This window comes from Saccoglossus kowalevskii, chromosome 17, assembly GCF_978046115.1.
Source record: "Saccoglossus kowalevskii chromosome 17, keSacKowa6.1, whole genome shotgun sequence".
NCBI lineage: Eukaryota > Metazoa > Hemichordata > Enteropneusta > Harrimaniidae > Saccoglossus > Saccoglossus kowalevskii.
This window is the reverse complement of record NC_140657.1, coordinates 14,730,230-14,746,663: the sequence shown is the minus strand read 5'-3', so window position 1 is coordinate 14,746,663 and position 16,434 is coordinate 14,730,230. Positions and strand designations below refer to the sequence as shown.

The 16,434-nt window shown below is 35.2% G+C and overlaps 1 protein-coding gene and 2 long non-coding RNA genes across 3 annotated transcripts; 2 read left to right on the top strand and 1 right to left on the bottom strand.

Moving 5' to 3' along the window:
- Window positions 1-541: 541 nt before the first annotated feature.
- On the bottom strand, window positions 542-7,911 carry LOC100370471 (TNF receptor-associated factor 2-like). The gene is made up of 8 exons (XM_078012231.2): window positions 7,784-7,911; window positions 4,443-4,659; window positions 4,227-4,305; window positions 3,879-3,977; window positions 3,520-3,684; window positions 2,704-2,775; window positions 2,446-2,532; window positions 542-2,186 (listed from the first exon to the last, which is right to left on the bottom strand). Exons 2-8 carry the CDS (start codon window positions 4,613-4,615, stop codon window positions 1,179-1,181), a joined length of 1,683 nt encoding a protein of 560 aa, XP_077868357.1. The 5' UTR covers window positions 4,616-4,659; window positions 7,784-7,911; the 3' UTR covers window positions 542-1,178.
- A 1,026-nt stretch (window positions 7,912-8,937) lies between these two features.
- Window positions 8,938-13,783, top strand: LOC144358571 (uncharacterized). The gene is made up of 3 exons (XR_014926844.1): window positions 8,938-9,034; window positions 9,588-9,619; window positions 13,735-13,783. It is a non-coding gene; the product is annotated as an uncharacterized LOC144358571 (long non-coding RNA).
- A 1,130-nt stretch (window positions 13,784-14,913) lies between these two features.
- On the top strand, window positions 14,914-15,737 carry LOC146732675 (uncharacterized). The gene is made up of 3 exons (XR_014926851.1): window positions 14,914-14,969; window positions 15,269-15,330; window positions 15,608-15,737. It is a non-coding gene; the product is annotated as an uncharacterized LOC146732675 (long non-coding RNA).
- Window positions 15,738-16,434: the final 697 nt, after the last annotated feature.

Below are 16,434 nucleotides of genomic sequence, written 5' to 3'. Positions count from 1 at the left end.
CACGCAAATTAAAAGCATTTCGAATAAAACGAAATAAGTTAAATACGTTAAGTCACATAGTCTTCAGTTGACTTGAGTTTGTTGGAGAACGTTGCGGTCTTTATGGTTTACATTAATTAAAAGGTTGGATATCGCTGTCTACCTGGAGAATAGTCTGAATCTTTACAACCCAACTACATCTATACACATACTGTATATGCAGGCTTCTATCGAAGAGTTATGTGCCCCTCCCCGAATATATATAATTTATCAGCTGGAGATCTTGTTTAACTTTGCATGATGTCACGTTTCTCTTGTATATTTTCTAGTGGAACACTAATCCTTGTCGATGATAACAATGAGGAAGATCATTGGTGTAATTGTGTTCGTTTATTGCTCACTGCATGAGTGGTTGGCGGTCAGGTAGAATTGTTTGGCCATTAGTGAATTGTTTGATTACACTTTTCTAAGTGAGATGAATAGTAGATAAGGCTGGAACTGCTGTGATGGCATTGCCATAAGAGCATGGTGTAGAACTTTTATTTTGTAATTCATAAATAGCTTTTCATTGCAACTGAATTCTTATTATTTCCATTATTGGTGCAAATAAGATCAACGGTAGTGTGGAGCGTCGGATCTTGAGTGCGAGTATAATTTGACATTTCTTTGGAGGTCTGCTGTAATATTAGGGCACCTGGTCATGCTGTATGCGAGGCACAATGAGTTTACCATGCTGAGAGCATATAAATGGCAATTTGAAACATAGTTTAGCGGGTTCATCGATGAGAGGTCAAGTTTATGTGAATAGCTGTTAGTAATCAATACAACACTGTTGCACAATCAGGAGTTAAGTTGTAGAACTAATAAAGAGCTCATTGCATTTAACAGGAGCAATGGGGCGCTGGGTTAACTTATTGGTCGGACTTGTACCTTGAATGAGGCGTGAGTGATGTAAGAATAGCAGGCGAGCTTTCACAGTCATGTCTAACTTTTAGAAAATATTTGAATCACAGATCTATTTCAAACTCATTTTGCTCATGCAAGTACACATGAATTGATTATTAAAAAAAGATTAATATCTTAATTAACGCAAGTACGGTATAGTTAAATTTATGATTTGTTTTGATTTTCTGAATATATTGTTAAATGCGTATGTAATTATAAAGGGCGATTTTGACTATAGTACATTGTTAATTGTTTCACATGTCGGTCGTATCAACAATAATTTTAATAAAAGCTACATCATCCTTTACGTATTGCCGTCCTGGTGTGTCTATCGTGTTTAGTGGCATAAATAGTGGACATCCAGAAGCGATATTCATGTGTTCTTTAGGACGTTTAAATGAAGTGGAAGAAGGATCGGGTCGAAATGCATCAATCACGTGTTCCCGATTAGATTGATCCAACCACATCAAAGTGACTTTCTGTCTAAATGGCCATTTTAAGATTGCGTCATACTCTCCTTTCATCACTACAAAGAACAGAGACACGTGATTCCCCTTCCCCATACCGTCTCCATTTAAATAAATCCTAGCGCATAATTTGTAACCATGACGATCAGTGAAGAAATACGGCGAGTATATGGAAAGTGCTCGGCCGGAAATAGCGTCACGTCTCTTTCTAGCGAAATCGCTAATCTTCCAAAGTAAAATCCCGTTGTATGACGTCATCTCAAGGGAGTGGATTCTCAAATCTTGCTCTGCCAATGCTACGTCTTTCAACGAAATACTGCGGTCCTGAGCCTTGCACTGGCGCTCCAGTAATTGTATCATTTCATTCAACTGTTCCCCATTTTCTTGGAGTTTTTTTGTAGTCTCGGAATTGCTGTCGACGTTTTCATTCAACATCGCCACAATCTCTTGTGACGTGCTAACCTTTCTGTCTATTACAACTAATTTGTGATTTAACTGTCGTACCTCGTTGTTTATTTTCTCGGCTTGATCAGTATCTATGTTGACGTCAGTGTGGTTCTTTTTCTCGGCATCAATGTGACGCTGAAGGTCAGCTTCAACTTTATGCAGACGTGTCTCTATCGTTTGGATATCAGCCGTAGAATGTTCGACAGACGTGCACAGTTGACGTGTTTGCACATTGCGTTCTTCTAAGGAGGCCATCGCATTCCCTAACTCGATGGTTTTTGAAAGTATCAGGTCAGTGTGATGTTGAATTTCGTAAACGTTGTTATCTGCCTCTTTACCCATTTCCACCTGTGTACAAATCATGTTGTGATATTGTCAGATTTGCGCTGTATTGATACATCTTAAAATAAAATGCTCTCTAAAGTGAACAGTTTCGTATTTAGTCAACTGTTATATTGCACGAAAAGTTTCGTGATTGAATAGTAATTTAATGAATTAAAAACGATTTGAGTATTACAAGAATACGTTGTGAAAGTGTATCTAACATCAGGCTGAATACATAAATTAGATGAACTGAATTATTCAAGCTAGACAAAACTTTACAAACCAGAGTACTACATCCAATTGTGTGAAATGTACACGGTTGCCTTTTGCTGGAACAGTCACCTCCTTCTATAGCAGTATGTTCGAGTAGCTGAAAAATAGACAATGTTAAAAGTAAACAACATTTGTCCACACATATGATAAAACAAAAATTGTATCGTTTCGATATCCCCGCTTAGAATTGGGTCAGTGACATATCGTTTGCCTCGATGACGTGTGAAAACACGTGAATTGCAGTAGTAAGCTTAAGTTTGAAACTAACCTTTTCTCTCAGCAGTTCGATGTTACAATATTTACATTGCACTTTTATTTTGGGACAACTTTGATAATGAACCTAAATAGACAATAACACACTTTAAATATATAAACTTAAAAGATGTTAAAAGTCATTAAGACGTGCGTCATCGATTAAGCTAAATAACGGTCAAATGCGGTAGCCTAGCTTAATTGTGTTGTAGGGATAATTACACACACGTAGAGATGTTTTCTAATGAATACAGGAAAACGATCATTTACATTACAACAGCAACACAATATTCAAACTCGCACAAGCAGCGTAGCGCCTCACAACCATAGATGAAGCACTAAGCCATATTTAGGTTATTAGGTGTTAATAGCGTAGTGCGTGGCCGCGGCCAGACAACGCAACGACGTACCCGTGTACCGCTCACTCGATCAGGCGTTCTACGCAGTGCTACTCCATACCAAACACAAGTCACTCGTTCATCCGCAAAGCAGCGAATTTAATCTACATTTAATATTGGATTTATCAAAACTAGTTTCTTTCTCATTTTAATTTGTCATTGTGATTGCCCAGGTGAAAACAAATTTGAAGAATGACGTTTTAAAATTATGCAGATTCAGGGGCCAATGACTGTTAAACTGTTCCGTTCACTGTGGACCTTCTACAAGTTCTCTACAAATTCATCGATATTTACAACGCTACGAAATAATAAAAATAACGAACTCCCACCAAACCATAGTGGGCTAAAGCACACTTTGTGCTACATATATGTGCTAGGCGTCAGTTGAGCATATATATGGAGCACAAAGTGTGCTTGAGTCCATTAATAGTTACCTCCAATTCTTGGTATACAAGCTCAGTGTTACAGTATTTGCATGTAATGATCCTCATATGACATTCGTTCTCAGAATGCATCTTTAATTTGCATCGGAGAATATTCTGAAGACATCCTTGTCGGGCACAAATTACTACCATGTATTCGCAGATATCCTCATGTTGCTACAAAAGACATGTCAGTAATTAATTTCGCTTTTCGAGTTCTCTATTGAATAATACAGCATTGATACAAGGTTTCGGAATGGGCATAATGTTTTCGTGAATAGCATTTTTTAGTCGGATATGTGAGAGTATCGGGCAAATTGTATTATATGTGAGTGATATTTTGCAGTTATCACCATGATATTCATTCTTACCTGGTATTCAATAAATAATCCCGTCCAATCACATCCAGTGTTCGTACACACAACTGGTATTCTTTTCATTTCACGAAAAATCGCTCGGTCCGGATATATCTGAGTACACATATTATAATTATACACAGCGGGTCTCACGTGAGTCCCCACAATTAATAGCATATAAAAAAGTATATTCATTTTGATAGTTTAATTGTTTCCAGAATACGTGCTTTTAATAGTAAGGAATTTGGTGTATGTTGAATTTCAATATGGTGTTTTACTTGCTGACCGTCGATGTGTAATGTGACTAAAGCATAAAGAACACAAATGACTGAATAGATAACTCAAAGACTATGTTAGTCTTACCTTATCAGTTGTCAATACTATGTCACTAGAATCGGGATCATCAACGACGCATATTGGGCAGCAATATTCCTTGCCATCACTGCAGCCAAGAGAAACATATGTTTTAACCCCGTTGACGGCAACTGGGACGAACCCTATCTGTTTAATTTACGCTATATAGTTGATAAAATAATATATGGTTCGCTTGTATGAAGCACGTGCTGTAGCCACTCTCACCTAACTTGTCCTTCGATACATCTTCTGCAAAATCGATGCCCACAGTAACTCTGGAACGGGTCCCTTAGCACGTGGTCGCAAAAGGTACAAATACATTTTTGGGAAATGTGCTCGTCTTTCAAAATAGATCTTGAATAACCGCACTCCACTGTTTTTAATGTGCTCGAAGCCATCGTCGAATTTTCCGCCTTTGATCAATTGCCTGTGCAGTGTATACCTACGAATAAAGGAAACCATTAACTTGTAGTTTTAGGAAGGTTATAAAACATGTTGTACATATTCAAGTAAAACCGATTTAAAAGATCGTAAGGGAATAAATGTTTATGTCCACGTTTTTAAGGTCACTCGTCTTTCATCTTGGATAGTTAAACAAAAATTGTGTTGACGTCATCACGCAATCGTCCATGTTGAATTATATATTTACACAATGCAAAGTTAAAGTTTAAGTTACCCACTGCAATCACGTCTGATACGTAGTTGATAAGCGATGGATCTAACAGGTTCTGAAGATTCAAAGGGTCATTCAACTGTACTAACGTGAGCACATAGCAAAGTCAATACAGTGAGCACTTTGCATACCGTATGCCGGCAGATTCAGCGGGACAGTGTGCACTTCCCGGCAGCTATGAGAGCGTCTAAGGCGTGTACTTATGTACAATTTAAAAGTTCACGCGTTATATCGTTTTGTTAATAACAATAATACGATTAACGTAAATACACATATTCCATGTTAAAATTGTTCTTAAGGTAATTTATTTATTTATATATTTAATTTATTTAATTATAATAGCTTCTCATAAACCACACACATTCACTGAGAGTTACCCGAATAAGAGTAAAATATATTATGACCCACAATTCCTCCCAAGATCACAGATTATGTTATAAATGCATTCATCGACAATAGTATGCCAATTAGGGTGTGGTCTTAAAACAATACGCCAGTACTTGTATATTGGGACTGGTAATGGGAAATCGTCGCTATTTGTAGCTATTCAAAATGACTAGAAATTCTGAGCGGTGCACGTGTTTATTCGTTTTAGGCGCGAACAAACAAAATTTTCATAAACTTGAGGTTGACGAATCGTTACCTTCTATGATCATGAGATTTTGGACAAACTACTAATAATAGCTAATCAATCATTCTGAGGTATTGTGAGTGGGCCTTATCCCATGGTCAGTTTGTATATCGTTGTACCTATAGTAACATAGGACACGTGACATACATCAAGCGCTATTTCTGTCGCTTGTAGGGGGTAGTGGTGGTGACTACCCAGTAAAACATGTGATTACAATACGTCACTCTAGGCGTGTCAATCGATTACAGCATGCATGCAAGTCCGTGATGGCACAGAATTCTACTCTGAATAATTACATAGCGCGTTTTGAATTTCAATTCCAACTTTTGCATTGAATAAAACAAAATTATAAATATTAATAACTGTCAAATCTCAGATAACTATTGTCTTAGATGAAGCACGCAGTACGCACAAATATTGATGGTTGAATTTTAAGTAGAAATTGGAGCTATAGGTAAAACACTGCAACTACCAAAATATAACAAGGTAAAACACATTGTACACATAGAACCAAAAGTGCCTACATTTGTACAAAATGAAAAATAGTGATTTGTCTAGGTTAAAAAACCAGGCATGAAGCATCTATACTATAAAGTCGGCTATGATACAATAGTATTAACAATATTAGAAGAGTCAACACAGCTGACTATTCACTTCAAATTTATCAGTCCGCCATCTCAAAACCAATTCCGCGAATCTAAGGTTTAGTTATTCTGATATTAGTTTGACATGCAAAAATCATGCTGTTACTTGAAAAAAAAAAAGTTTTCAAAATAGTAAGAATGATATTCGTGGCTACCTACGTCACGCGTCTTGATCAACTTTCTATTGAGATGTGAAACCTATATATACATACGTTGGTCGTCGCCTGAACACAGAAATACTGTGTAGGAAACACACACTGTCTACTGTAATACTAGAATCAAAACCCGCATATTTCGTAATTACATATTTTTTTACTGACGTCAACAGGTGTGTAAATAACCGGAAATACTTCATCCGCTCCTGACAGATTGACATCTAGAAACGTATATGTTTGCTCATCGCATCGTTGCTTCGTGTGAATCTCAACCCGTAATTTATAATTGTTGATGGTGCATTATGGGCGAGAACGTACAGTTCTAATATTGCATAACAATGTAGACCAAGTCGGAATAAGATTTATCAACAACTAAAAATAATATTTGTTTAATGAAATATTAAAATTACGCACGTTCAGTGACTGTTATTTTACGAACTAAAACAACCAATATAGAGTGGTGTCCGATCGGGACAAGTTTGGGCATATACCGCATGATATGATGACGTTTTTGCGGACACCCGCTAGTGAGCGCGTTATTTTATACCATGGGGATTCATTACACTGTATGGGTACGTAATATACACCTTCATATTACCCGAGCGTCAACGACTGTTTTAGATGATGATGTTTGTCCTTGAGATATAAAAGATATCTTCAAATCTTGATTTTATGAGATCACTAACCTACCATATATTTCGAATGTAACATCACTTAAAATAGCTACAAGATTATATTGTTGCAGTGTTTTGTAAGCAGTGCATTAAAACCTTAATGTGACTGAAGGATATATGACCAATAAAAATCATTTTAGTGGATTTATTTATTATTTTAGTGGATTTATTTATTATTTTAGTGGATTTATTATTTATGGGATCAGACATGAAGTACTGAAGCAAAACAGTTTGTTTTTTGCGTCTGATTTTATAGTTTCATCACTTGCTTTCGTAAAGGAATAGCTGTCAATACAATAGAATTACGTTTGAATTATCAAAAATAGTAATGTTTAGGAAAACAAAAATGAATAACCATGGCAGCCTATAAAAATAGAATGACCTCACCTCAGTGACTAAGTAAAAAAGAATGACCTTTTGTACTGTTGACATTAAGGTAGGCCGCACCCGGATTTTAGCGGCCCACCCCGGATTTAATAATTGAGTCGTCTCTTATAATGTTTGAGTGTTTGCTACAATGTACATACACAAAATAACCTGAAATAGCTTATAACATCAATGTCGTACTGATTCCTCATCGTGACATACATTATTACCTGGTTCTCGCTATGTAAAAATAGAGTTTCCCAATATGCAGCGGACATACAGTTCTGTTCTGTATTACTAACTGTGATCACAATTTACAATTTCGGAGTTTTGAAGGAGTTGAAACATGAATGAAGGTTGGTGGTGGTAATTTTGAAGGTCATGGAAAAGATCATCCATCGTAAAGTTGAATTTAATACTTACATTTTGCCTTCAACAGCTTTGGATTTCCATTATAGGGTTAGCACACGGTGTCGTGGTAGTGGAGTCTGTTCTGTATACCGGTGTTGAATGGTTACTGACCAAGACACACGTGATTGGGTCGGGTGATCAAACCGGGGAATTCCGATTACTCATATACATTTATAACTTCAAGAACAATAATGCATAAGGAATTTAAAAAAAAAAATATTTTAAATAGTTAGTAGTAGTTAAATAGTTTATTAGTTAAATATTTTATCAACACCCACAAATGCATCACCCCGTTATTAGCATGTCAAAAATCATAATTTTCATGGAACTAATTGGGTGTGGTACAGCATAATTTTCATCCATCATTGAAGATTATGTTTTAGAAAGATTGTCGGAAATTGTATGCAGCGATTACATATTTTGATTAAATCATTGTGAAACATGCCACCTGTACGGCAACCGAGGTGGCTCACAAATTAGCATTTTATAAAATAATTTTTACAATTCATTTACATTTTGAAGATTCATTTTTTTTATATAATTCATTTTTAATAACCATTTTCGGTTCTGAAATCGGTTTTAAAAACCCATTTTTGTTACTGAGATCTGATTTTATTTTTAAAAGTAATTATTTAAACTCATTTTTGATTTTAAAATTCATTTTCATTTTTAAAATCCGATTTCATTTTTAAAATCCATTTTTGTTTTCAAAATTCATTTTTAAAATCCATTTTTGTTTTTAAAATTCATTTTCATTTTCAAAATTCATTTTCATTTTCAAAATTCATTCTCATTTTTAAAATCCGATTTCATTTTTAAAATCCATTTTTGTTTTAAAAATTCGTTTTCATTTTCAAAATTCATTTTCATTTTTAAAATCCGATTTCATTTTTAAAATCCATTTTTGTTTTCAAAATGCATTTTCGTTTTTAAAATCCACTTTCGTTTTTCTTGACCTTTGAACTCTAGGTATATATGTATTTTTCACTTTGAAGCAAAATTTCTATCATAATTTACTGAAAAGTCACTGTTATTTCCTGCCTATCGCATTAACTTTAACATAATAATTGTTTTTAATGACATTCTCATTTCGATACGATATTCGATTTGTGTTTTCAATATCATTTAAACTTTCAATTTCAAAATCCATTTTCATTTTCACTTTTTGACCTGTGACCTCGCCCTCTGACCTCATACCACGTGACCAGATTTCGTTACTCGGCATTGATCCTGGCACTGATTTCCGTCATTGAAGTTTTTATGGTAAGGCTACTTTGCGTCATTTTTCTCCAGTCTAGAACTTATTTAGCCGTTGTTCCGCGGCGTTTCGGGGTTCATAGAGGGTTCTTGGCTTAATCTGTCTGCTTACAACGTGCCTGCAGCGTCGAGTGCATTTGTGGTCCGGCCAGTACACCGACGGCGCTGCCTTGTACACCCTACTCGGTACCACGCAGCAGAACCACGGCTATAACTTGTTCGAATCATAATTATATCTCTCATTTTAACTCCATTGACCAACTAACATGGCTGACCGCGCTCGAGGAAATGGACATGTATGAATGTATGAATGTATGTTGTCGTATGTAGTTACCGTCAAATTATTTTCATCAACTCGATCTGGGTTCAGTGTCTTTACATAGCCCAAACGCAGCTGTTATACTTTATGTCACCGTTCGTTAGGACATGTTCATTTTTTTGAGGAGTGTGTGTGGTGGTATATACGGTGGAGATTTACCTTCATCCATTTGTCTCAAAAATTGCTATTACAACTTTAGTGCAATTAATTTTCCACAAATGTTTGTTTTTATATGTGAAGTGCAAAAATGAGCAAGAGAGCAAGAGAACGAGGTATGTGACAACATTTAATGGCAGAGCTCCAGAACTTTATGCAATTTTTTTTAAATTATGCTAATTTATTCATGACGTAGCAGTTTCTGTGCTCATGAATATTCATTAATTTGTGGGTCAATACATTTTAAAAGGGGCGATATATTATTTTTGGGGGAAGAGTTAGAAAGGGGGATTAGCAATCCTTAGGGGGTCAATACAAAAGAAGGGACCCATTTGGAGAGCAGCCATGCACCTCGTGTCTGTTGTTGCACGTGACCTACAGCTGTCAACTGTGTTTGTTCTTCGACTGTGTTCGTTCTTCGAACGACTTCGACTGGCTTCCATGTGGGGTAGTATTCTTGTGTTATGTTTGACTTGAGTTTTTGAATCCGCTGTTTATGTTTTTAACGTCTTTCATGTCTTTTGTAGGAGTGTCCAAACCGTGATTCGAACTTGCGATCTTTGAGTTCCCAGCGCACTGTCTTGTCCTCTGCACCACGAGTGTCTTCACACAAGAGTTAGGATTTAAGTCCTATTCATAGGAGCACTGTCTTCACTAGCATTCAAAAATCTAACTAAACATACTGGATTCGAACCAGCGATCGCTCACATTGCTGACATAGTACAAATCAACTGAGCTATGTGGGTAGTCATGCAAATTAAATAATTTGTTGTCATATTTAGCTTTATTGCCAAATGGTGTTTGCGAGAAAAAGATGGGCAGGCAAGGGAATTGAACCCAGGTCCTCCTGATCACTATGCAGAAAACTGACCCACAAGACCACATTGGATTGACTGGATGTGTTTGCATTTGATAAGACTATATAGTGTGTATATATATAGAAATACAACATATTTCTATTATTGAGTTACAATTGTCCAAAAAATTGCCAATTTTGTGTTTTTACTTGTGTAAACTATATGCATGCCATAACCCATTAGTGTACATCTTGCCAATTGGGTGTTTGCCATTTGCGTTGCCCATACCAGACCCGACCCTAACCCTAATGCCAAGACACGTTCTTGTTTATAATTGCTCAATAATGATACTCTGTTGTGCACTGTCTGCGGGTAAGTTGCATTGATGTCAACTGATTAAACAAGTCGCATTTAAGTAATTTCCACTATTAACAAGTGGTTAAATTGTGACAATAAATGTGTGGACAAATATTTGAGATTAATTTTGGTGTAGACAACTCTCGTTTAATTATTTTACACCATTACAAGTTGTTAAATTGAGAGAATAAATGTCTCAACAAATATTAAATACTTAGTTTGATGTAAACAACTCACGTTTGATTAATTCCCACAATTACAGGTTGTTAAATTGAAAGAATAAATGTGCGGACAAATATTTTAGACTTATTTTTGTGTAGACATCTCTCGTTTGATTAATTCCCACAATTACATGTTGTTAAATTGAGAAAATAAATGTTCGGACAAATATTTTAGACTTATTTTGGTGTAGACAGCTCTCGTTTAATTATTTTACACCATTCCAAGTTGTTAAATTGAGAGAATAAATGTATGGACAAATATTTTAGACTTATTTTGGTGTAGACAGCTCTCGTTTGATTAATTCCCACAATTACAAGTTGTTAAATTGAGAGAATAAGTGTGCGGACAAATATTTTAGACTTATTTTGGTGTAGACAGCTCTCGTTTGATTAATTCCCACAATTACAAGTTGTTAAATTGAGAGAATAAATGTGCGGACAAATATTTTAGACTTATTTTGGTGTAGACAGCTCTCGTTTAATTATTTTACACCATTACAAGTTGTTAAATTGAGAGAATAAATGTGCGGACAAATATTTTAGACTTATTTTGGTGTAGACAGCTCTCGTTTAATTATTTTACACCATTACAAGTTGTTAAATTGAGAGAATAAATGTGCGGACAAATATTTTAGACTTATTTTGGTGTAGACAGCTCTCGTTTAATTATTTTACACCATTACAAGTTGTTAAATTGAGAGAATAAATGTGCGGACAAATATTTTAGACTTATTTTGGTGTAGACAACTCTTGTTTAATTATTTTACACCATTACAAGTTGTTAAATTGAGAGAATAAATGTATGGACAAGTATTTGAAACTTATTTTGGTGTAGACAACTCTCATTTGATTAATTCCAACAATTACAAGTTCTTAAATTGACAGAATGAATGTATGGACAAATATTGACCATTATATTTGTGAGTAAATACCTGTTGTTTAATTAATTTCCACCTCTACAAGGTTGAGAGAATAAATGTGTCGACAAATATTTGATACTTATTTAGGTGTAAGAACTCGTGTTTGACCAACTTCCACCATTGCAAGTTGTTAAAATAATGAAATAAATATACTGGTATTATTGGATATTTGATTTAATTGTGAAACTTTCTAACAAAATGTTAACTGCTGGCTTCGAACCCTCAATCAACAATTCCGCAGACACGGTATAAATTCAACAACACCACAGAAGATATTCGTCTGTTGCCTGAATTGTTTTCGTAATATAGGGAACGCCATCGACACTTTAACAAAACTTACCTTGACTTGGGTCTTGTTTATCTCTTGTCACAATCTGGAAACTGTTGAACAAATTGCGCGTCGTCCAGTTTAAGACGTTAGTTATTTTATTATTTATTCATTCAGTTTTGTATGGTGGAGTTTTGTGAGGTTTATTATTTTTTTGCGACGTTCTTTGTTTACTTGTTTACGGTTTGAGAGATTTCAGTTTATTTGATTTACGTTTTTACGGTAGCTCTGAGCGGGACTCGAACCACTGTCTTTTCAAGCTAATTTTGTTTTATTTTGATGGCACGCTTGTGTACCACGCCACGACGTTGGTCGTTAAGTGGTGTTCATTTTTCTAACTACTCCAGTGTTCCGATGAGTTGAACGGAAAAGCCAAAACGATTGCTGGTTTCTGATTGCTTCGGTTCTGGTGAGTGTGTATCTAGTGTGATTCGAACACATGTCGTTTGTATTGGGCGTTTTTTTATTTCCCATGTTAGCTACGCCGTAATATGCAACCACTTCCCCGTTTTATTGTGATTTTGAGTGTTTAATGAGGTCTTCCTCACGCGTCACGCCATGACCCAGTTTCAACCACACGGCCATTTTGCAACACAGTTCGTGACCCTCGGCGTCACCCGACTGACTATATGAGCGTTCTCTTCAACTGTTAAGCTAGTAGGATTTATTACCGTTATTATCATTATATTGTCACGTGATTTGTTTTACCTTATGTGTAATGTCTTAAGTATCTTTATTGTAATTTGTATATACCAATTCGTATATACCGAGGAAACGACCCCGATTGAAGGTCATGTATTTTATGACGTCACCAATTCGTGTGTAGGTACTGCTTCTAGATCTGTGCCCATTTAATTTTGAATCGCACATGTAGTAAGAGTCTACCCATGTTCACTGATTGGCAGAAGCTGATTAGATCCTGATAGAGACAATCACGTGTTACGTGGCTATATTTAAAATATTGTTTTATTTTGTAGTTATAATGCACCAATAATAGAAGTAGTATACAGAGTAATTGTCTGCACTAACATGTATTAATTATTTGCTGATATTGTTGATCTTGTAAAGTGTATTAATTCTAACTTTAATATAATTACAATAAAAAACCCTTGAACTACAAATTGTAATCCCTCTAACGGTGTTTCCCACAGGGACCCAAGTTCAAATCCTACCTTAGGCTGAACTTCAAAGGGTGGACCCCTACCCAGAGAGATGGCCACACAGCCCTGTCATGTAGTCCCACTTCTGTGGCAAAATGCACTATCGGTATGTGTCGGCACTAGCACTTGCGATTTGCACATACAAAAAAAAAAATGTCAGGGGAGACATTCAATTTCCCGAACTATCGTCTGGCACAAAAATATATTTAAAAAAAAGAAAGATATGCATTCTACTTTGTAATACCGGTACATGCAATACTATATGGCAGGATCACAGCTCAGACTGGTTAGGGAAAGCTATATTCTGTGATCCGAAATAAGAAAATTTAGTATCTGATAACATATTTTAATAATCAGCTTCAAGATGTAAAAATCAGGGTCACTGGTGCCCCCTCTTAGCTTTCACTGTTTCACTGCATAAGTATTAATACTATTTTTTTTCATGTAGATACTTGGGATAAAATAAGGGAGGAGCAGCGAAAGCTGAGAAAAGAAAAGACTACTAAATGTCCTCAGGCAAGTAGTATTAATTTTCTCCTATAATTCTCAAAGAATTTTGATGTACCTAGTATTGTTCAAACTTTTTTACTGATAGTTTGCTGATCGTCTGTAGCACTCTAGTATAATGTATGAATGGTATAAATACCGGTACAGTGAAGGATGGTGTGTGATTTGTGAGTGTTAATATATCCTTTGGAAAAAAATATTATGGTTAATTTTGTAAGAAGTTTACCTCTTATGATAGCTGTATAATGGATGAAGGAAATAAAGTATTAGGCAGTACTCTTGTTCTGACAGTAACAAGTTTAAACTCTTTTGTGATCATGGATTATGATTAAATAGAATTTAGTGGAATTGTCATCATCATATCTGTTGTAAATTGTTTGTGGTTACAATAATCCCAGTGGATCATTCAAACGAATGTGTCTTTGAACAGGGAGTTTCACACTTACCCGGTAGTTTCCTACAATAATCTATCAAGTCATCTTGGGTAATGTTGAACATTTTTTTTGGTGTTTTTTGACTCATTTTTGTGACGCACACAATGGGAGTCTTTGCAGTTAGTATTCTGTGTGTGTGTGTGTGTGTGTGTGTGTGTGTCTGTCTGTCTGTCTGTAATAGCACCAGTTGCATGTCCTTATCTGCAACAGTTTGCAGATAAGAACATGCAACTGGTGCTATTTTGTTGTCTTTCAAGATATATGACCAAAATATCAGGTCATCATACATGGTCATTATTCCATTAGATATTTACACCATAGCTACTTAAGTATGAGAAAAATCAAATTAAAATTATTTGCCTCATCTTGGTAACAACCAAGTGCCTATTCCAAAGACAAAGACAATAACAAAGCAATTTCAATACCTACATGTATAGCTCTCCATTTTGGGAAAGATAATACAAATTTGATGTATTAGGCCTGTACCAGAATTACACTCAGTAGCTAATTAAATTATTTGTGCAAATGAATTTGCCTTGTTAATTAAAACATTTTTTGTGTATAATATATTTGAAACACATGCGCTCATTTCCTGATAAAAGCTTACAAAGATATCAAAATTACTGGTGGGGAAAAAAAGTCACCAGGCAATATGTAATATTTGCTAAATCCTTTTAAATTTACAGGATTTTGAGGATGAAGATGGTGATGCTGATAGTGATGCTCTATCTAGTGAACCAAAGTAGGTTGTTCCCATTAGTGCTAAACTCTTTCTGATTAGTTTTTAAAACACAGTAAAACCAAAATAATTTCATGTATAGACTTGTTCTACTGTTTTTGTCTGTTTTTTTTACTGTTTTTGTCCCATCATTTATATAAATAATCCGAAATGGCTGACTAATCTAATTCAGATACAAATTGTGATATGATGCAAATGCTGCATCTTTCAATGACTGTTTTTAACAACCATATGTTTATTTTCATGATGGCAAATTAACTTACAATACAATACAATATTTATGCAGTATTTTTTTGTTATAGAAGTCTACTTTCTGACCTATCTATGCACAATAGTATTAGCAGTATTCCAAGTAGCCATAGTGGTGAGTATTTTTTATGCATATTAGATGAATATATTAGAACAGTTATAGGAGTCTTCACTATTTACACATTGTCTTGGACAATAATGGATGAGATACTGAGATACAGTCAAGCTCAATATTTCAATGAATATCCGTGCCCTGTTACCATGCAATAATAGGCAGTGCAGAGTTCTTTATTCCAATTATAAATGTACATGCAGTGTTAGCTTGTTTGTTGGAGTATGCTTCAAAATACATGCATGTTTATCAGTGTAATAGAATACATTGTTATTCACAGCTTCTAGTCAACTGAAACATTTGGCAGATGTGGCAAAAGTGAAGTCAGCAAAGGCCAAGGTGTGTAACCTATTTTTGGTTATTAAAAAGTAGCTATATAACAGTAAATTAGCTTACGTAACAGGTTAAAAGCTGATGAGATCATGGAAAAACAGGCTGGAACAAAAAGTAGCAAAGTTTTATTTAATTATTTAAATTAATATGCCAAACAAAGTACAGGATATTACCAACAAGGTAACCTGTGTTCATAGACGCGTTTATGAGTCGACCATAAACAAAAGACAATTAAGATGTTAGTTCGCATCAAAACATAAAGTACCTTCACTTCACTTCACTTCAACACCTCTGCATGTATTTAATTTCATTGAGTTGTGATGAGCTCTTCTTAAGATAGTGAGGAACAGCCCAAGACATAATAATAGTTACCTAATCATTAAGAAATTATTTGCATGTACATGCATTTGCACTAAAACACCTTGTCTGCACATTTTTCTAAATCGTCTGAGTACCAAATTGCATTTAAATATACTCTGGTGAAACAACCCAGAGCATCCTGAAAATCAGTTAATTATTATGTAAATTATAATCTTGTATATTCTTGCAGGTGGAGGTCAGTGGTAGGCAGTCAACTTCTGGTAAGTGCAAATTGAAATCAAAGGTACCTCATAAGAGGATATCACCATATTTGTCAATTAGAAGCGAATATATATACGGTAGAAAATTTGTCATATACCTTGTCCTTAAAGTATTACTACTTTTGACCTGGTGACACCTCTGTATTTGGTAAAAGGAACACTGAATTACTGATGATATTGCCGTTTTATCCAA